Source organism: Phoxinus phoxinus (assembly GCF_949152265.1).
Source record: "Phoxinus phoxinus genome assembly, chromosome: 6".
Lineage (NCBI taxonomy): Eukaryota > Metazoa > Chordata > Actinopteri > Cypriniformes > Leuciscidae > Phoxinus > Phoxinus phoxinus.
This window is the reverse complement of record NC_136881.1, coordinates 23,527,358-23,545,342: the sequence shown is the minus strand read 5'-3', so window position 1 is coordinate 23,545,342 and position 17,985 is coordinate 23,527,358. Positions and strand designations below refer to the sequence as shown.

Below are 17,985 nucleotides of genomic sequence, written 5' to 3'. Positions count from 1 at the left end.
AGGTGCGTGTCGGGAGGGACGATGGGGCCCGAGCACAAGTTGCAAATAGTTGCCATCGGATGCAGGAGACAGTGCGAGTATCTCCGATGCAACTTCAACGACGGCGAAAAAATCCAAGTTGTAGTATCAGCTTTCTAGCACACGATTTGAGCGTGAAGAGAGAGATTCTGATGTAATTGACGCTGCTCTTGCATTATATCTGCAACGGTGTTTCAGTATTTGCATATTTGCGTCAATTGGCCAGCTTTGCTGGCGTTAGCCTATAAGATTTCAGCGGAAGTGAAGGAGGAGAGGAGTTCCCATATACGACATCCGTAATGTCGAGTTCCGTAGCCTTGATAGGGAACTGCCATATAGATATTTTTATTTTATTTATTACATTTTTTGTCCATCCATTGAAATTCTGGGCAATCAGTATTTCTAAAAGTGCATGACACATTGTAACAGTAATCCATATGAATCGTGTAGTTTAATGTAAGTCTTCTGAAGAGACATGATCGCTTTATATGATGAACAGATTTTAATTTAGGCTTATATTCAGATATAAACATTGATCAATTACAATTATCTCACCTAAATGTTTGCTCATTCATTGTATTTGTGTTTTACAAAGGGGCGATTTAGTTTGCAGTAGCTTACACACAGCACAAGGAAGCTTGATTTCAAACTTTGAATTAAAAAAATAAAATAAGAACAAATTACAAAAAATAACACAAATAAATACAATAGAATAAGGATACAAATTAAATAAACAGTGTTTTAAAATTTTCAGGTAGGTCGATTACGGTACAGAAATAATACAGAAATCGAACACCGGAGTCACACCGGAACATTCAAATCTGCGTTTGCGCTGCTGCTGAAACAGAGAAAAAAGTTATAATGTCAAGGTTTGAAAAAGCTTTGCAAACAGTATTTTCAACCACACTATCGTAATTTACAAAAAATGGACGCACTGGAATAAAAAAAACACTGTCTACGGAAGTGATCAAATCACCTTTTGAATGTAACTAGACTGCATTGTTACGCAACTAGGTGGCGACAAATGACTGTTAAACATTTTTTGTCATCGAATCATTCATTCAAGAGATTCATTCAGAAAAGCTTATTCATTCAGTAATGAAACGAGTGAGGTATTTATCATTAAAACATTCATTTAAACCGATTAAAAAAAAAAAAAAGAAATGTTAAATAGACTGCAGCAATTGACATTTTGTCAGAACCTCTAGTAAATTACTTATTTTGTTAGTTGTCTGTTCAGAATCTTGGGAGAATCGTGATCTCTATTTAAAAAAATAAAATAAATCATCTTCCAGAATCGTGCAGGTCTACAATATAATATGGTCTAAGAATTCCTCACTACAACTGAATTGCAGCACCTGCTATTTGTCTCAGCTAGCCAAAAATCCTGCTGTGTTCTGTTTTAGAAATAGCTAATGCATTGCGTGTACTCACTTTGTCAAGAATGCTAATTAATGCTGTTTACTCTTAAAACACTAATTCCTGCTGTAGAGGACATCAGAATGCTAATACACACAGCACAACTCATAAATAATTGACTGAGCTATGCAGAATGCTAATGGATTAGCCACTGGGGGCAGCAGGATGCTGCTGTGTTAAAATAGCGCATGTTGAATGTTAATGTGGCAAGCGATGTCCAGGTGTACCTCTGGAATGTGAAGAGAGGAAGAGTGGTTCTATTTCGTATTCAATAAAGAAACAACACCAGGTGTTTCAGAATTAAAACCATGTCGACAGTAAATGATATAAAGGCAACAATGTCAAAACACCAATCTGCTTGACACATGCAGACACCGGGGAAATCTTAAGTGGATCCAGGCAGCTTTTTTCCCTTTCTTTTTTGCATAATTAAGTCATAAGACTAGCTCTGTAAGAAAAACCTAGTGTGCAGCATCTCTACCTACTGACTTCTAGGAAGGCATCCGCCTAATCGTCATGGAAGTTCATAAGTTTGTTTTCTGGAATTCTCTACATTAGCAGAAGCTCCAAACAGGAAAAGTTAGCATGTGTAGCTAAATTTGGTTCTATATTGTAATTAGCATAAAAATACAGAGCACATACAGATATTGGGTCAAATAATCCATTTTTAATTACACTGACTGAACTACTTTTCAGTACAGAATGAAAACTAAGGTTATTTAATAAAGACATTTCTCTCGCTTTGTTCGCCATCTTGAATATATTTTTTCACCAAGTTCACTGCAGTGCACTCTTGATGCCTTAAGGCTGATTTATACTTCTGCGTCGAAACCTACGCCATAGCTACATCATTGGCTGTGTGTAGCACGTGTAGCCTATGCGATAGCCTGATGTGCACCTCTCCAAAAATGTAACAACACGTTAATTCTGTTATTCGATATTTAACAACTCAATGTGCAACGAAAGTCGCTGTCTGTTTGCTGCCATCACTGTTGCTGCTTCCCCGACAACATGCAAAACAAGCTGCTTCTTCTTCGACTTTTGCCTTGATACTGTGGGTTACTCCATCAACATGCCTGTGGACACTGCCCACTTGCTGTCTGCATGTGTAATTGCATGTCGACGTAGACAACAACGCAGAAGTATAAATGAAAACCGACATGCAGCTTACGCCATAAGTCCGATGCAGAAGCATAAATCAGCCATTATAAATTTGAAAACACAAGGTATCTTTGAAGGCAGCGATATTCAGTTGCTCACCCTTTGGAACGCCCTTTGAGTTGGGAGTGCACTTATGTCGCCTTGTGGTCGCAATGAAAATACCAACTTCTGGCATGTAACTCTAGATGGCGCAGGCTGCCTCAACTCATTTGGTAGCGATTGCATCGTCATCTACATGGCGCAACGGATTTGTTGCTGTTACATCAGCTGCTCAACATTCAAACAAATACTGGTAGTGTTGCTGCTAGCAGTCTGCAGTGAACCCTCCACCTTCCCCAGCTCCACCTGTATAGATCTGCTATGGGCGGTTATTATGTTATATTCGCAGCAGCGGCATGTCTTGCATGCACACAGCAATGTAGCTGTGGGGGATCGTCCCAACATTTCATATCACAATCTTATAACAAACAATCACACATTGGATGCTTCATTATGTAGTTGTGTTCTCAAGTTGAAGGCTGAAGTCAAAACAGTGAATCTAATCACTAAAAAAACTATATTTTTATATTGGATTCATGAAGCATAGACATTCAAGCCACAAAACTAAAAAACTGCACAATACAGCCTTGGGTGAAGACAATACATTCCAACATTTGGCCCAAATCGTTGGTAATGTAATTTAATGGAAAACTAGTGTCGAGTGACTTGGCAGGATTTTGAACAGCCTCTGGAGTTGTAGGAGGGCGCCGCCGACAGAAGCAGAGTAGAGCTCAATAAAATAATGTATCCAAATTTTAAAGAAATGACGCTTCTCTGATGCCTTGTTTTGCGAATGTTGGAGCCTCTTTTTAGGAGGACATAGTTTATGAATCATAACCCATCAATTTGGCTAGTGATGAAAATAAAACAAAAATAGATGCGTTACCTGCCTTGGTTAATTTTCACCCACATTTGACGGATGTACATTTCAAACCCTGAACATGCATTTAGAAAATAGATTTACATTTCAAATGTTGTTTATCTGGGCAGCTCAGTAGGTTTTTCAAACTGAGCATGTACAGTATTAATTAGGTAACATTAGAAGGACTAACACAATATTTCAGATGTCTAAAGCAAATCTTCCCAAGACCTTGGTTGGTTCACACAGTGACCAACTGTGAAGTCCAGGCTTGACTAGTATAGATCCATCTAATGAGCCGAGGTGAAGGTTCATATGGATCACTCAATGCATTAAGGGGTCAGTAGTGCATTAGCTTTTATCCCAATGGCAGTAGCTCTGACTGAGATCGGCAATAGGACAGAATTGACCCTGTTCACTTCAGGGGGTTCCAGACAGAGCCGATCGTGAGCTGATCGAGACCTTCAGATGTGATTCTGCTAGTCTAAATGGCTAGATACTGCAGATCTGATTAAGGTGAGGCATCATTTGCTAAGGAGATACAATTATGTTTCTACACAACAAAGCACTGAGGAAGATTATGCACAGTGCTTGGCTAGAGACCTTTCAATATAACATCTTAATTCACTTGGTATACATTTGTAGTCCAAGATTGAGACTTCTATATTTCAGTCATTCTATCATTCTAGCTAATATTTCTTATCTTCCATATCTTTTGTCCCAGTGGAAAATGCACTTGTTCTCTTTTTATGGCTCTGACACTTTGCACACTTTCAGGATGCTTATGTGCTTAAGTGATTAAGAGACGAAGTGGGAAATCGGGTTATTCAGCTTAGAAGTGTCTTTAAACGTGCGGGAGCCACTGCCACTTCAGGGTCCCGGGGCCTCATATCCTACATCTACCTGCAGGAGTTCAGCAGCTTCTAGACTCATTGTTTTGCTTATTTTGAAATTGTTATTCCAGATTTATTTGAAATGCAAGCGTTCGAGGCTGTTAAAACATTAGCCTGCTGATTAGCGATAGCGATGTTCATTTCTAGGGTTTTCCTGACACCCGAATTTTGTTAATCGATCATTAAACTTTAACCCGACAAGATTGTTAAATTAGAATGAAATTAAATTAGAATGAATAAGTGTCTGTGACCCATTCAAATAACATAATCAGTTTTCCTGTTTAGCTTTACATGCACTAATAGCAGCATAAACAGAATGAGGATTCACACATTACACACCTGCAGCGTTTCTATGAATGGAGATAAACAGATTAAAATTATATATAGGCCTATATATATATAAAAGGAATAAATATGCGAAATATATATAATTTAAATAATTAACAGATTATCAAACTTAAACTGCAACAAGTAGTAGCCTATATGCCTATACGTTTGTTTTCTTGATTTTACAAACTATAACAAATTTTTTCATGTTATAAAAAAGTGCAAATAAAGTTTTAACAAAAAAGGTTTTATAAAAAGATAAACCTCACATATTTCAGCCTTTAAATCTTTTTTTTTTTTTTAAGAATGAGTCAAAAAAATACAAATTACTGACATTTACAATGCACATTAGCTTATCTTTTATTATTAATAGTAAAATTCGGTCCGATTTTCCCGTGGCGTCTGTCGTTGCTATGCAACCATGCACTGCGCTCTCCACTACCACAACGAAGTTTTAGTAGCATTTGCTGAATTCTGAAGTTGAGATTTTTTCACCTCGCTGGGCCTGGAAAAAACGGTCGCATCGCTTCTATAATGAGCGCGCTTGCCGCACGCCTACATTTGAAATAATGAACTTGAGCGCGCAAAAGACGTGATATGTGAACGGCCCCTTGGCGAGTTACCTCCAGTCAGGCCACGAGCTACTGGCAGCTCGCGAGCGATGTGTTGTTGGAGACCCCTGCTCTCTAGAGCTCCGCTTTGTAGGCTACGACTACTTTTTTGCTACTTTGTAATTCCTTTCTGCGGCCAGCGTTTCTTGAAATGAACAAGGGTAAAACCTTTTTTTAGACCTGACTTAAAGGAGAACTCCGGTCAATTTTAACATTGAGCTCAATTTTTTTGTAAATTTGGAGTGCTGTCAATACAGAGAACAACAACAAAAATCGGTGTTGCCTACACTGTGTTATCCTCTTTTTAAAATGTGCACCCTATTGACTTGAATGGGGCAAGTTTTAAACCTGCTTTTATCCTCTTAACATCCTTGCTGTGTCATTACAAGTGCCCAGCCATGTTAGATGATTCCTTCAGAGTGAACACGGTGAATCTGACTGCAGTAGATGTGAAATATATGAATAAAAAAGATGTTAATTCAACAAGCGCACATACCTGTATTTACTTCCTGTTTTCGGCCGAAGTCCAAAATAGTCGACTATCGAGTTCACGCGCGTGATCATATAGGTAACTAAGATGATTTTTATTTTTTACAAATATCCATCAGAGCTGATATTCTCAAAACACCACAGCACCGTCTTCGGCTGACAGCTGACAGTCTGAGTCTCCACTGTTGCTTAGTTACCTATGATCACGCACGTGAACTCGACAGTCGACTACTTTGGACTTCGACCGAAAACAGGAAGTAAATACAGGGATGTGCGCTTGTTGAATTAACATAATTTTTATTAACATCTTTCACATCTACTGCAGTCAGATTCACTGTGTTCACTCTGAAGGAATCACTCAACATGGCTGGGCACTTGTATGACACATCAAGGATGTTAAGAGGATAAAAGCAGGTTTAAAACTTGCCCCATTCAAGTCAATAGGGTGCAAATTTTAAAAAGAGGATAACGCGGTGTAGGCAACACTAGAGCTGGGCGATAAATCGATTTTATCGATTAACTCGAGTGTGTAGTGTACATCGATGTGTTTGAATGAAAATCGGTTTTCTCTATAATATCCACCGACGCTCCCCTCTGGGCTTCCGTAGTTCCGAACGCGCTCAGCGCGTTTGCCATGGAGCTACACAAACAACATGGCAAATGAACAAGACCGCGGCTGCACAAGCACACCAGCCAAAAACATTTACAAACTGAATCTGCAGGGCTGCCAACTCTCACGAGTTCACCGTGACACTCACGCAGTTGTCACTTTTCACACGCTCTCACGCCACACATCCATTTTCTCACGCAGAGAAAATCGCGAAGCAAAGGACACTGACACCGGCAGAGAAGGTTTACGGTACTATTGATATAAAACAAATTCTCAGCTCTCAGATTCTGTCAATTTAATTACAAAATTCAAACACTGTTTTGCCGCTTGTAAATGTGACGTGACAGATCGCAGACAGATCTCAGTTCAAGCGGCATGTGAACCGGTCATCTGTTACTACAAACTTAGTTAACATAAATAAACACGAATGATCAATAGGTAATTTGAAAGATACAGTTCAACTTACCGAAATGTAATAAAAACGATCGATCAAGTGTTTTTCAACCGCGGACAGGGTCCATAAACAGCTGGAGAACAGTCGGGTAACGTTTACCTCAGGAAAGCCCTTTAATGACCAGCACGTTAGTTGGACTTAAACAATTGTCTGTAGAGAGGAGTATTTTGCTAAATATGATAACTATATTCCATTTTTATTATATTTTTTACCTATATCATTAAAATCTTATAACGTTGTCATTATAAAAAACGCATTAAAATAAATTTGAGATGTTATTTTTAACCTTCAATAATAATACCAGCTAACAGGGCTCTGTATGTTTACAGTGGGTGCCTTTTTTTTGGGAGAGAAAAATTAACAACACATTAATGTATCTACTGTACCTAATATTTATCCAAAGGAATCGATATTGAATCAAGATCAGAATCAAATCACAAGAATTGAAATTGTGAAATTTGTGTCAAGCAATAGCCTAATAAAAACAGTAGCATACAGTCAGTGTACCATGTAAACATTGTGTTGTCACTAAACTTAATAAAATTCTGTTTAGTCACCAACTGATGTAGTTTTTTTTTTTTTTTTTTTTACATTTACACCCATTTTATGTTATGTTATGTTACATTTTCACTGTTTACAAAGGCAGGGCCTGCCATCTTGGCTTGTTGTTTCTGATTGCACTTTATATAATTAAATAAAGCTAAAACTTGTTTTGAACAATTTATTTGTCATCTGCAGATTGATTTTAAATAGGGGGGGAAAAAATCTATTTAAATCGTAAATCGGATTTTTTATGAAAAAATCGGGGATTTTTTTTTTTAGGCCATATCGCCCAGCCCTAGGCAACACCGATTTTTGTGGTTGTTCTCTGTATTGACAGCACTCCAAATTTACTAAAAATTGAGCTCAATGTTAAAATTGACCGGAGTGCCGTTGGTGGCTTCCACCTCGAGGGATTTCAGCACGACATACATTGCAAATGGCAAATTTTTGTCGGACATTTTGAAAAACTTCCAGACTGGAGAAGGAGAACTCATGTTGCCACTGACACGAGCGATTCATTTACGTCACGTGATCGACTTTTTTGATCGTCGCTTCTGGGGTTTGCCGATCAAGCTATTTTTAGCCAATATCGACCGATCATGATCGGCGACCGATCAATCGGAGCATCACTAGTTTATTTGTATCGTTTCTATGTCATGTTTATTTTGTACTTTATTGTAAAGCGACTTTGAGTTTTCTGAAAGGCGCTATATAAAATAAACGTATTATTATTATTATACAGTTGCTTTCTTGCCTGTTCTCTTGTCATGGCCCTGATGTGCTTTGACAATGGTTGTGCAACTGTTAGGCTTACCCTGTGACTCATTACAATACAGTAGGTCAAGTTTTCTTGGCTTCTCACAAACACATGGGCGGAGAGCCGTCCTGGCACCTGTCTGGTCCTGAACCCTCTATTGTATGATATATGATTAACGTTGATCGGTGACACCAAAACGGCGTGGCTGGTGGAACAACTCTAATGGCACATTGGTGTCTCTTGCCAATCTCTTCTCTTTTATCTTGTCAGAGGTGGTGTCTGGATAGTCACATTGTTACATTCTGTGAGTGTGTCACTTCTTACATTCGCTGTAAAGAGGTGTGTCGCTGGTATGTATTTAAAGTGATGGAATTTAACAGAAGTCTCAGCATGTCTGCCGAACAGGAAGAGCAGGGTTTTGTGTAAATGTGATCTCTGGCAGGGCTGGCATGTTTAGTTAGCACAGTTAATGTTTGCATCCGTCTCAGCAAAAGCGTGGATGAAGTAAGGTAAATGACTTCATCTTTCTATATCTCAGATAGTTAACAGTCATACTCAAATTAAATATTTATTAGTAAATATTAATAAACAAAGAAAATGGTCAACCTTGTCAGCAATTTTGGACAGAAATGTATTACTAATTTTAAAACATTAATTACAGCAACTACAACAAAGATTGTATATTATTATTATTATAATATAAAAACGTTGTGAATGGAAAGTGGATTTTAAACATTGTTTAATATTGTTTTAATATTATAAGTCATGTCATTCTAACCCTGTGTAGTTTTTACACAGCCTTAAAGAAATCATACAATTTACTGTATGATTGCAAATTCATTGTCAATTAATGACTTACTATAACTTATTCTGACAAAAACAACCCTAAAAAATGTGGCATTCAAAGCTTTCTGGTCTGTAAGATTTTTGAAAAACTTTCCAATGCTCACCAAAGCTGAATTTATTTGACCAAAAATAGTAAAACACTATTGTAAAATATAGTAAAAACTGGAATATTATTACAATGTAATAAATGTAAGAAAAACTTTTCTTGTTTTCTATTTTAATGTAATTTAAAATATAATGTATTCCTGTGATGGCAAAGCTGAATTTTTAGAAGCCATTACTCCAGTCTTCAGTGTCACATGATCCTTCAGAAATCATTCTAAAATGCTGATTTGGTGCAAGAAATAGGCTACTTATTTTTGGTGTTAGTGTTGAAAGCAGGTTAATATTTTTGTGGAACATTACAAATTCTGTTATTTGATGAATATGCTTTTCAAAACAACATTATAGAAGAAACTGATTCTTAAAGTTCTCAAAGCTGTTGTACATGTTACCACACTTTACAGTTTGATTTGTGATGATGTGACCCAAACAAGTGATGTCAGAACAGTAACTGACACTCATCTGACCCTGTTGAGGTGATGTAGCCCTAGTGATCTTCTTATAGCTGGTGATGTCATTTGGCCTGCAAGTGCTGTTATGTCACCCTGTTACAGTCACTGGTGATTGATAGTGAGTCGTGTTGTTTATTCCTATGACCCCGCTTCAACTGATTGGCACACACACCTACTTTGAACAGGTCTGTGTGAATGTGTGGCTTGGCTCATCCCTTTTGATTGAAGTGAATCTCACTTAATGTCCAGGCTTTTAATGAAGCTGTCAGTTATTGTCCTTATTGACTAGTGTTAATTCAGACTGCAGAAAAAATGCAGCTGGTTATACCTTGTAGTGTATCATATACCCCTGCTCACATGTTTCATGTTGGCATTATGTTCTTTAGAGAGTTCATCTGTTGGAAATGTAGAGTGCAGTGCACTGGAGTTAGCATTAAAATGACTTGTCAAATTAAAAGTACTCCCAACTTTTAAAAAAAACGCATCTTGAGACACCATCACTCTTTTTCTGTTCTGTTAATTACCAATTCTGTGCTTCTCGGTAATGGTGCGTGTCAATGACACTCAAAATCTTCTCCGCTTTGGGGCGTATCTGAATGTGTGTGTCTAAAAACTAGTTTGTTTTCTGTAACCAGCCAATATAAACATCATATCTAAACACAAGCACAATTAAAACGATGCAAGCTTTACTATTGAATACCAAAGTTAGGGCTGGGAATCTTTAAGCACCTCACGGTCCGATTCTGGGAGTCATAGTTAGTTATCCCAGGCAGTCAGAGACTCATGATGTACTGTATTAAGAAGTCGTCGTTTGTGGATATAAAGTCTTAAAGTCATGAAGAAGCAGTCACACCCAATCCAGCACGTCACTTAGCTGATGTTGCATTTGTAGCATTACGATTGTGAATAAATGGACATCAGCTGAGAATGTTTGCTCTGGGACTTATGCCTGACCGAACACTTGGCCTCAAACAATAGTAACTGTGTTCCTAGCAGCTGATAAAAGTCCCCTGTGTGTGTGTGTGTGTGTGTGTGTGTGTGTGTGTGTGTGTGTGTGTGTGTGTGTGTGTGTGTGTGTGTGTGTGTGTGTGTGTGTGTGTGTGTGTGTGTGTGTGTGTGTGTGTGCAGCTGGTGTTTAACCCCATCTTCAACTTCTCTCACATGGCTAACACACACACATACACACACACTTTCAAACGACCCTTTAAGTCATAAATCTCCCGTTCTGTATCATCAAATGATCCCATCAGCTAATAAAAATTTCTAAAGTTGTTCCACATCTGTGAACGTGGGGATTTTCTCCTTGTGGGATAATAGGTTAATAGATATGTTTGTATTATGGCAGTACTAGTCACAATGAATAAATCAAGAATCATCAGTGTTTAGGTGGCAGTGGTAAAAGATGGTTTTGACGGTCTGATGTGCATTGTTTTATGTATCTCATATGTATGTGTGTGGTGAAGAAGTGTTTTGGGGTTTGGATGATTTCTGGTCTCCGGGGATCTTATTTTGGAGTAAGGCTGGGCTTAAATTATATTATATCTAGATCGTGGTCAAATTTATGTCAATAAGCACTGGACATTTTTACTCGATATGGATTAATCTAACAGCCAATAAACGTGACAACAGCCAGTCAGTGCATGTTGCCAATAAGTGATTTCTGCGTGTTTCTGTGCGAAAGAACGGTGTGGTTTCGTGGTTACACAAACTCACTGTGGCGCTCGCGGTGTTTTCAGCGTCTACCGTCTCAATATATGAGGACATGAGCACATGAACTTCATCTTCAGAGCTACTCTGAGAGTCACTTCACTTCTGAGAGTTTCATTTGAGAATGCACACACAAATACACAAAACTGAAAGATCTTCACGACACACAACTCATTACTGTAGCCTATACTAAAATGTACTTTTCAAATTAATAATAATATTATTTCTGAAAAATGTCACACAACCAATATATTTTGTTATCCGTTTTAAATGTATACAGTTGTGCAGCATCTTATTTGTTTAGTTGTAAATGAATTGTTATATTTTCATTTGATTCCTTTGTAAAAGCTAAATTCAAATTTTAAAGTGTATATACATTTGTATTAAATCATCAAATACACAATCCCAAAAAAATTAAATGGAAAAAACACAGAATTTAGCGAAATATAAAATGGATTTCATCAAATTAAAATGTAGCTACTCTGTGGAGTTTAATTGTAAACAAACAAACAAGTTTACATGTTTGCATTCCTTCCCCATTAATGGTAGGTAAATGAATAACGTAAGAAATAGGCCTATCAAATGATATGGAAACAATTTCATGCAAATTTTTTTGCCTGTATAGCCCAGTCCTGTTTTGGTGCTTTGATCTCAGGGAGGTCTTTCTCAATGGGTGGACTGGGTATGTGTGTGTTGCGGGTTGTCTGATTTACTATTTCCTGTCATAGGGAGACAGACTGGCGCTCAGTAATTGTACCAGCATTTGAAGTGAGGTTATGCACCATTCAGAGTTGAACTGAAATGCTAATTCAATTTGAGTTAATTTCCTGAATTTGTTTTGATGTAGTGTAAAGTGATGTAGAATTGTATTTTGAGTTTGAGAAAATACCATTTATATTGAATGACGTAATGGGAATGATCGAGTGTGTATGTATTGATTTGATTGAAGTCATATTTTTGTAATAGATCAAAACAAAAGTGAAAGTAAAGTCATTCATAATGGCAAAAGATTTCTATTTTAAATAAATGCTGTTCTTTTAAACTTTCATCAAAGAGTCCTGAAAAAAAAAATTATGTTTTCCACAAAACTATTAAGCAGCACAACTGAGTAAGACTAAAGACTGGAATAATAACTGCTGAAAATGCAGCTTTTACATCACAAGAATAAATGACTGCTTACTGTTTTTACTGTATCAAATAAATGCAGCCTTGGTGAGTATAAAAGTAAAAATTTAAAATATGATAAATCTCACTGACCCCACACTTTTGAACAGTAGTGCATTTCATTATATCCCATTACTTAATTTATCACATAAATTAAAATACATTGTATGCATCACAATTGAGGAACAAGTTTTTTTGGAATGCTCCAATTTACATAATATATCAGTTTAGATTCTTAAAGGGGTCATGACATGAGAAACCAAATTTGCCTTTATCTTTTGGTATATAAGAGGTCTTTGTACCATTAAAACGTCCTGCAAGTTTCATAGCTTAAGACATCCTCCCCATTATAAACGAATCATTTATTTAAACAAGCTCTAAATACAGCTCGTTCTGGATCCATGGTAAGAAGTGACGTCACGGTACGAAGTGACGTACCAGCGTTTGCATACGACCGCCTCCAGCACAAGACAACTACGCTTTAAGCGCAAGACAACTACGCTCATTTCGTATCGTTGTCGCGCCCGCACGCCGCGCGCCTCACTAGTGTTCAGTCGACGGACAGCGAGTGGGTCTGTGTACAGGGAAATTACGATGCCGCAGATGTGCTGTTCCTGGCTGTGGACAAACAACATCTTTGAATACGCTGCAGAAAGATCCAGTCGTCAGGGAAAAATGGATGCACTTTATTTTTTGCGGACGTCCCAGTCACGGCAGTGTTAATGTAAGTGTTTGCTCTATACATTATAAGGATGACTGTTTTGAGAAAAAATCCCAATATGATGCTGGCTTTGCTAGAAAACTGTTGCTCAAAGTTAAGTCCGTGCCGACTATTCTGGGCTCAAAACGACGTTGCAAACTTACTTTTTATCACTGGCTAATATAAACACATTTGTATAAGAGAATCTTGAAAATATGTCGCCTGTCTAGTACGTTAGGCCTACATGTGATAGAAAATTAAAAATGTTGCCTTTATCAATGCTGCATCTTCAAATATGGCCTGTGCATGCATTTTTGTCCGTGGTACACCCTATCATGTCATTGAAATTAGTTAAATAATGTTAAACTGTTAGCAAATTAAGCTATAGGATAATTAGGCAACAATAATCCGTTTTCAAGTGTCTCGGGTTACAATTTTTTTATTAATTCAAAATAGTTTCACTTTCCATGTGGACACGGGCTGATCCAGTCTTCGTTGTTGTGGTGATGGTTCATTTTCCTCTGATTCCGGCTCAAACATAATAAGGTTTTATCATTGCAAGAGCCATCGCTTCGCATGCATCACCCGCTATTAAACAGTTGCGCCGAATCCGCAAATGTTCTGGCTGGGGGCGTTAATAATTGATGCATAGGCACTGACGTTAGCCAATCATAACAGTGGGCGTTAACACTGAACTCTTAAAGGGGAAACACCTCCAAAACAGACTGTTTGAATCAGAGGATGAGAAACAGGGTGAGAAAAGGTCATAAATCACTACATTTTAAAAGTTTTTTGTAAAAAAAACTATAGTAATACTATAATTACACCTAAGGGAACATAATAATAAAATAAAAAAACCCATGTCATGACCCCTTTAATTTGATAATGAATATCTATTTTTTTGTTTTTATAAATATTATCTGAAAACAATTTGATGGACATTGAGCTCTGTCTGTGTTAATTTGACGGTATTAAGCAGTTTAGAGAAATACTGTATGTCTAATCAAACCATTTTTCTACAGGGAATAAGTAAGCATAATTAGTCAAAATTATTGGTGCAATTTTTTGTTGAAAAACTTGTCGGACCTATGAAATTCTTCCGTTGTTTGACTGTATTTACGATATTTGAACTGCAATGCCTCTTCCTGTCATTTCAATTCAAATTACAAGGCAGTCTGCTGGGTGTCGCCAATTCAATTCAAATTCCTCATGAATGAATGTGAGTTTTAAATTTCAGCATTTTGCCCAACCCTAGCGAGATGGCGTTCACAGCAACAGGTTATGCGGAATCTGAGAAATCTCTCATACAATTTGGAATTCATCCTTTTATGGCCTTAATCTTGTTTTCTTAATCCATTCATTACACTAACAAAAGTCTTATAACCAGTTTTAGGGGTGGGCGATCTGACAGGATCACATTCCATGATCTTATCATGATTCTTTTTCATGTTGGTTTTTAAGTCTATTTTGCAAGTCACTGAGCAGTACAGCCGAACTTATTTACCCATGTTAAAAATGTAGCCATATTGGTAACAAAAGAGAAAAAAGAATGACAGACCAATTAAGGCCAAAGTAGGAGTGGGTGATTTGATCAAATTCTTCTTACTATTTGATCTTTGTTATTAAAAATAAGAAGATTACAAATAATAGGACAAATACAATATAAGATACAAATGTATTTACTGTAACAGTAGCATTCAAGTAAGAAAACGAATAAACAAATAAATCACTACACTTCACTTCACTGTATGAATGAAATACCGGTATTCACTGATTTTTTCAGTTTTCCCGTCAAGATCAGTGAGTGATTTTCTCTTTGTTGTTTGATTAACATTAATGGCACAGACCGCAGCAGCCAGGTTTATTAGGTTGCTGTCACTTTTCAGACCGAATGCACTGATCTAATAAACTGGCACACATCCATACTGTTACAGTATAATCGACTGTGTTTATGTAAACCTTGTGTATATGTTTGACTGCGAAAGACGCGAAAGAGAACTTAGTTCAGTCGCTGTGTGACAGGCTTTTAGTGTGCGGGTTAGGGCTTTGACTTCAAACTTCCTTATTCGAATATAATTTGAATATTTTTAAAAAGAATGATATTCGAACGAATATTAGGCAGCCTTTAATATTCGAACCTGTTATGGGCATTTTTTTTGCTTCTAAACCTTGTTTTCGTTTCAGATTACGAAACTTTTACACACCTGGTGAAGTTGTGAATTGCGAGCTCATTAGCAAGGCTATTATTAGTCATCTGGGCTCCTGGTTAGCGTTTATTTTGTATACCAAAACAATGGGCGCGATTTATTTATTTTTGATAAGAACAGTGGATAAAACCTGTAGAAAGCATTCTGTTTGTGTTTAATCCAGGGTCAGATTTTTTTATAATTAAAAAAACAAACAGTCGTGACATTGTTTATTCTGAAAACATCATTGCCTGCCTATTAACATTGACTGATACACTGCCCTCTGGTGGACAGAACATTTACAACTTAAGTTTGATACCAATATAGGTTTTACTGAAGGCATTTAATGGTAAAAATATTATTAATAAATATTCAAATATTAATAAACAAACGATTTTTGAATATGATTTATGAGCAAAAGTCAAAGCCCCTAGTATACGCTTTTGAAAAACTTATGTCAGAACAGCGTGCAAATAAAAAGTTGAACTGGCAATGCTTTAAAACGGATGTAAACGGATGGCATGATGGCGAAGAACTGCAATGTCGAATGAGCGTAACTCTACTGCTCCGTTGCTAAACATGTGATGTGAACGTTGTACAGTATGTTGGGACGGTGGTACCAGAACTGCAATTGATAGAATGTGCTCTGTAGCACGATACTATGATTGTGGAGACATTCAAATCATTCACAATCTAAAATTGTGATATCTCACACCCCTAGTCAGTGTAACCAATGCTTTATGTTCCTTGTTGTGTCTGTTATTTGGGATCTGTGTTAAGTATGTCATGGTCTAGTGATTGATCTCTCTCTTGCTCTCTCCTTTATCTCCAGGGCTGTTGAGAAGTTGACAGGCCACCGTTTTGAGAATCACTCCTTAAGTGTGTCGTACATACTGGACGAGGAGGCAGGAAGGGACGGGGGTGGAAGACCCCAGGTCCCGCGAGGGGCATCTAAAATGGGGCAAGGAAGTCGGGAGCAGGAGTTTGGTCAGCCAGGGGCGATGGGAGGCCCCCAGGGGCCGAGGCAGCGTCAGCAAGAACTGCCTCTAAGAATCCTAGTACCCACTCAGTTTGTGGGAGCCATCATTGGAAAAGAGGGACTCACCATAAAGAACATCACAAAGCAGACACAGTCCAAGTAAGAAGTCTTGCTATTTTTTTCAATCAGTACTTGTCTAATTAGCAATGTGTTAAATATAATTGATAATTATAATTTAAAGATGTAATGGCTATTATAGTTTAATGTCACTAATACGGATACACTGATTTCTCATCTCTGTGCCGATGATCAACAACTTCCTATGGCTGAAACAATAATTGGTTTTAATTTTTGCATTTTAAATGAACGCACCGACTTTTTGGACTTTAGCTTATTCACTGTATCCCCCAGAGGTAGATAAGTTAGATAAGAGTTAGAAGAACTGCTTCTTCTGCGGAGTGATTTGCTCGCAGCACCTGAGAAGCCCCGTGGTGAGGAGCAGAGAGTGTTGCGCTAATCACTCCGGCCAAGTAGCAGTGCTTCGCCTTCTGAGAATATAGTCCCCAGTATGTATACGGTTAGAAGATGGCTGTGTCTCATGTGACCTTGTTATTTGTACACGCTGTGACTATATAAATCACAACATGTAAATAGAAAAATGTTGGGGTTATTTTGTCACTTATTGGAAGCAGTATGCTAGCTGGAGCCGTTTACCTCCAGTCTTTGTGCTAAGCTAGGCTAGCGGTGGGTGCGTCAGACAGAGTTACGGCATTTATGGAGATGAAAAGTATGGACTTATCTAACTCTGGGGGATACGGTGAATAAGCTTAAGTCCCAAAAAGTCGGTGTGTTCCTTTAATCCTTTTAACTGCAGATAGTTAATTAAAAACCACTTACTTGATACATTTAAAACGTAGAATTTGGATTTTGTAATAGTGGTTGAACCAATATTATCAATGCCGATATTTGGCATTATTAAAGGTGGAGTAAGCGGTATTTGAAAAACGCTGTTTGGAAGTTAGTTGGACCAACACACGACCAAACAACAACATACGTGTGTAGCCAATGAGCATTAGAGAGAATGAGCAAGAGGGAGATTTGAAGAAAGACTGCAGAAATAGAGATGAGATCATGAGACACAATACAAAAGAGAAAAGCTCAGAAGGAATCACTGGAAAATGAAGGATTATGACTGGGCAAGAGCTTTAGGACCTACGTTAATATTAGAAAAGCTTTCCAATGCAGGGGGAAGGCCTGAAAACAGACACGGAGGTTGCTTTGATTCGGGTCCACGCATGAGTAACATTGAGTTTGAGTGTCTGTGTGTCTGGAGCTGCTGTGCTGTTGGCAACTAACAACCAACTCTTGTTTGTAATTACTACTGTGTACTGTACGTTAATTTTTTGACGCTTCCTTGTCATTCGTATTGTATCATCTGCTCTTTATTTTTCGTGAAGCATTATTCTGTTGCGCTTCTGCTATGATAAACAGACATCCACTCTTGGATTGCGTGTGTAATGGAGGCCAGCTAGTGAGAGACGCGCTAATGACTGCAGTGCTGAATGAGGGGTTTAGCGTCTCGCCTCGCATGCAGGGGCATCAGGGTTCCAGGCTGACTCAGAGCAGGGTGGTTAGGATTGGAGGATGAGTTTTTGGTGGCTGAGCATTG

The 17,985-nt window shown here is 37.8% G+C and overlaps 1 protein-coding gene across 5 annotated transcripts in view; it reads left to right on the top strand.

Annotated features, from left to right (window-relative positions):
* Positions 1 to 17,985, top strand: part of igf2bp2b (insulin-like growth factor 2 mRNA binding protein 2b) — a 47,858-nt gene that overhangs the window by 16,266 nt on the left and 13,607 nt on the right. For 3 of the 5 annotated variants that reach the window (XM_079617334.1, XM_079617336.1, XM_079617332.1), the window contains one exon: positions 16,170 to 16,475. In XM_079617334.1, coding sequence (XP_079473460.1) covers positions 16,294 to 16,475 — 182 coding nt within the window. In that variant the 5' untranslated portion in view covers positions 16,170 to 16,293. Of the gene's footprint in view, positions 1 to 8,572; positions 8,690 to 16,169; positions 16,476 to 17,985 lie in introns of those variants that run through there. The other 2 variants (XM_079617335.1, XM_079617333.1) reach the window with 1 other exon arrangement.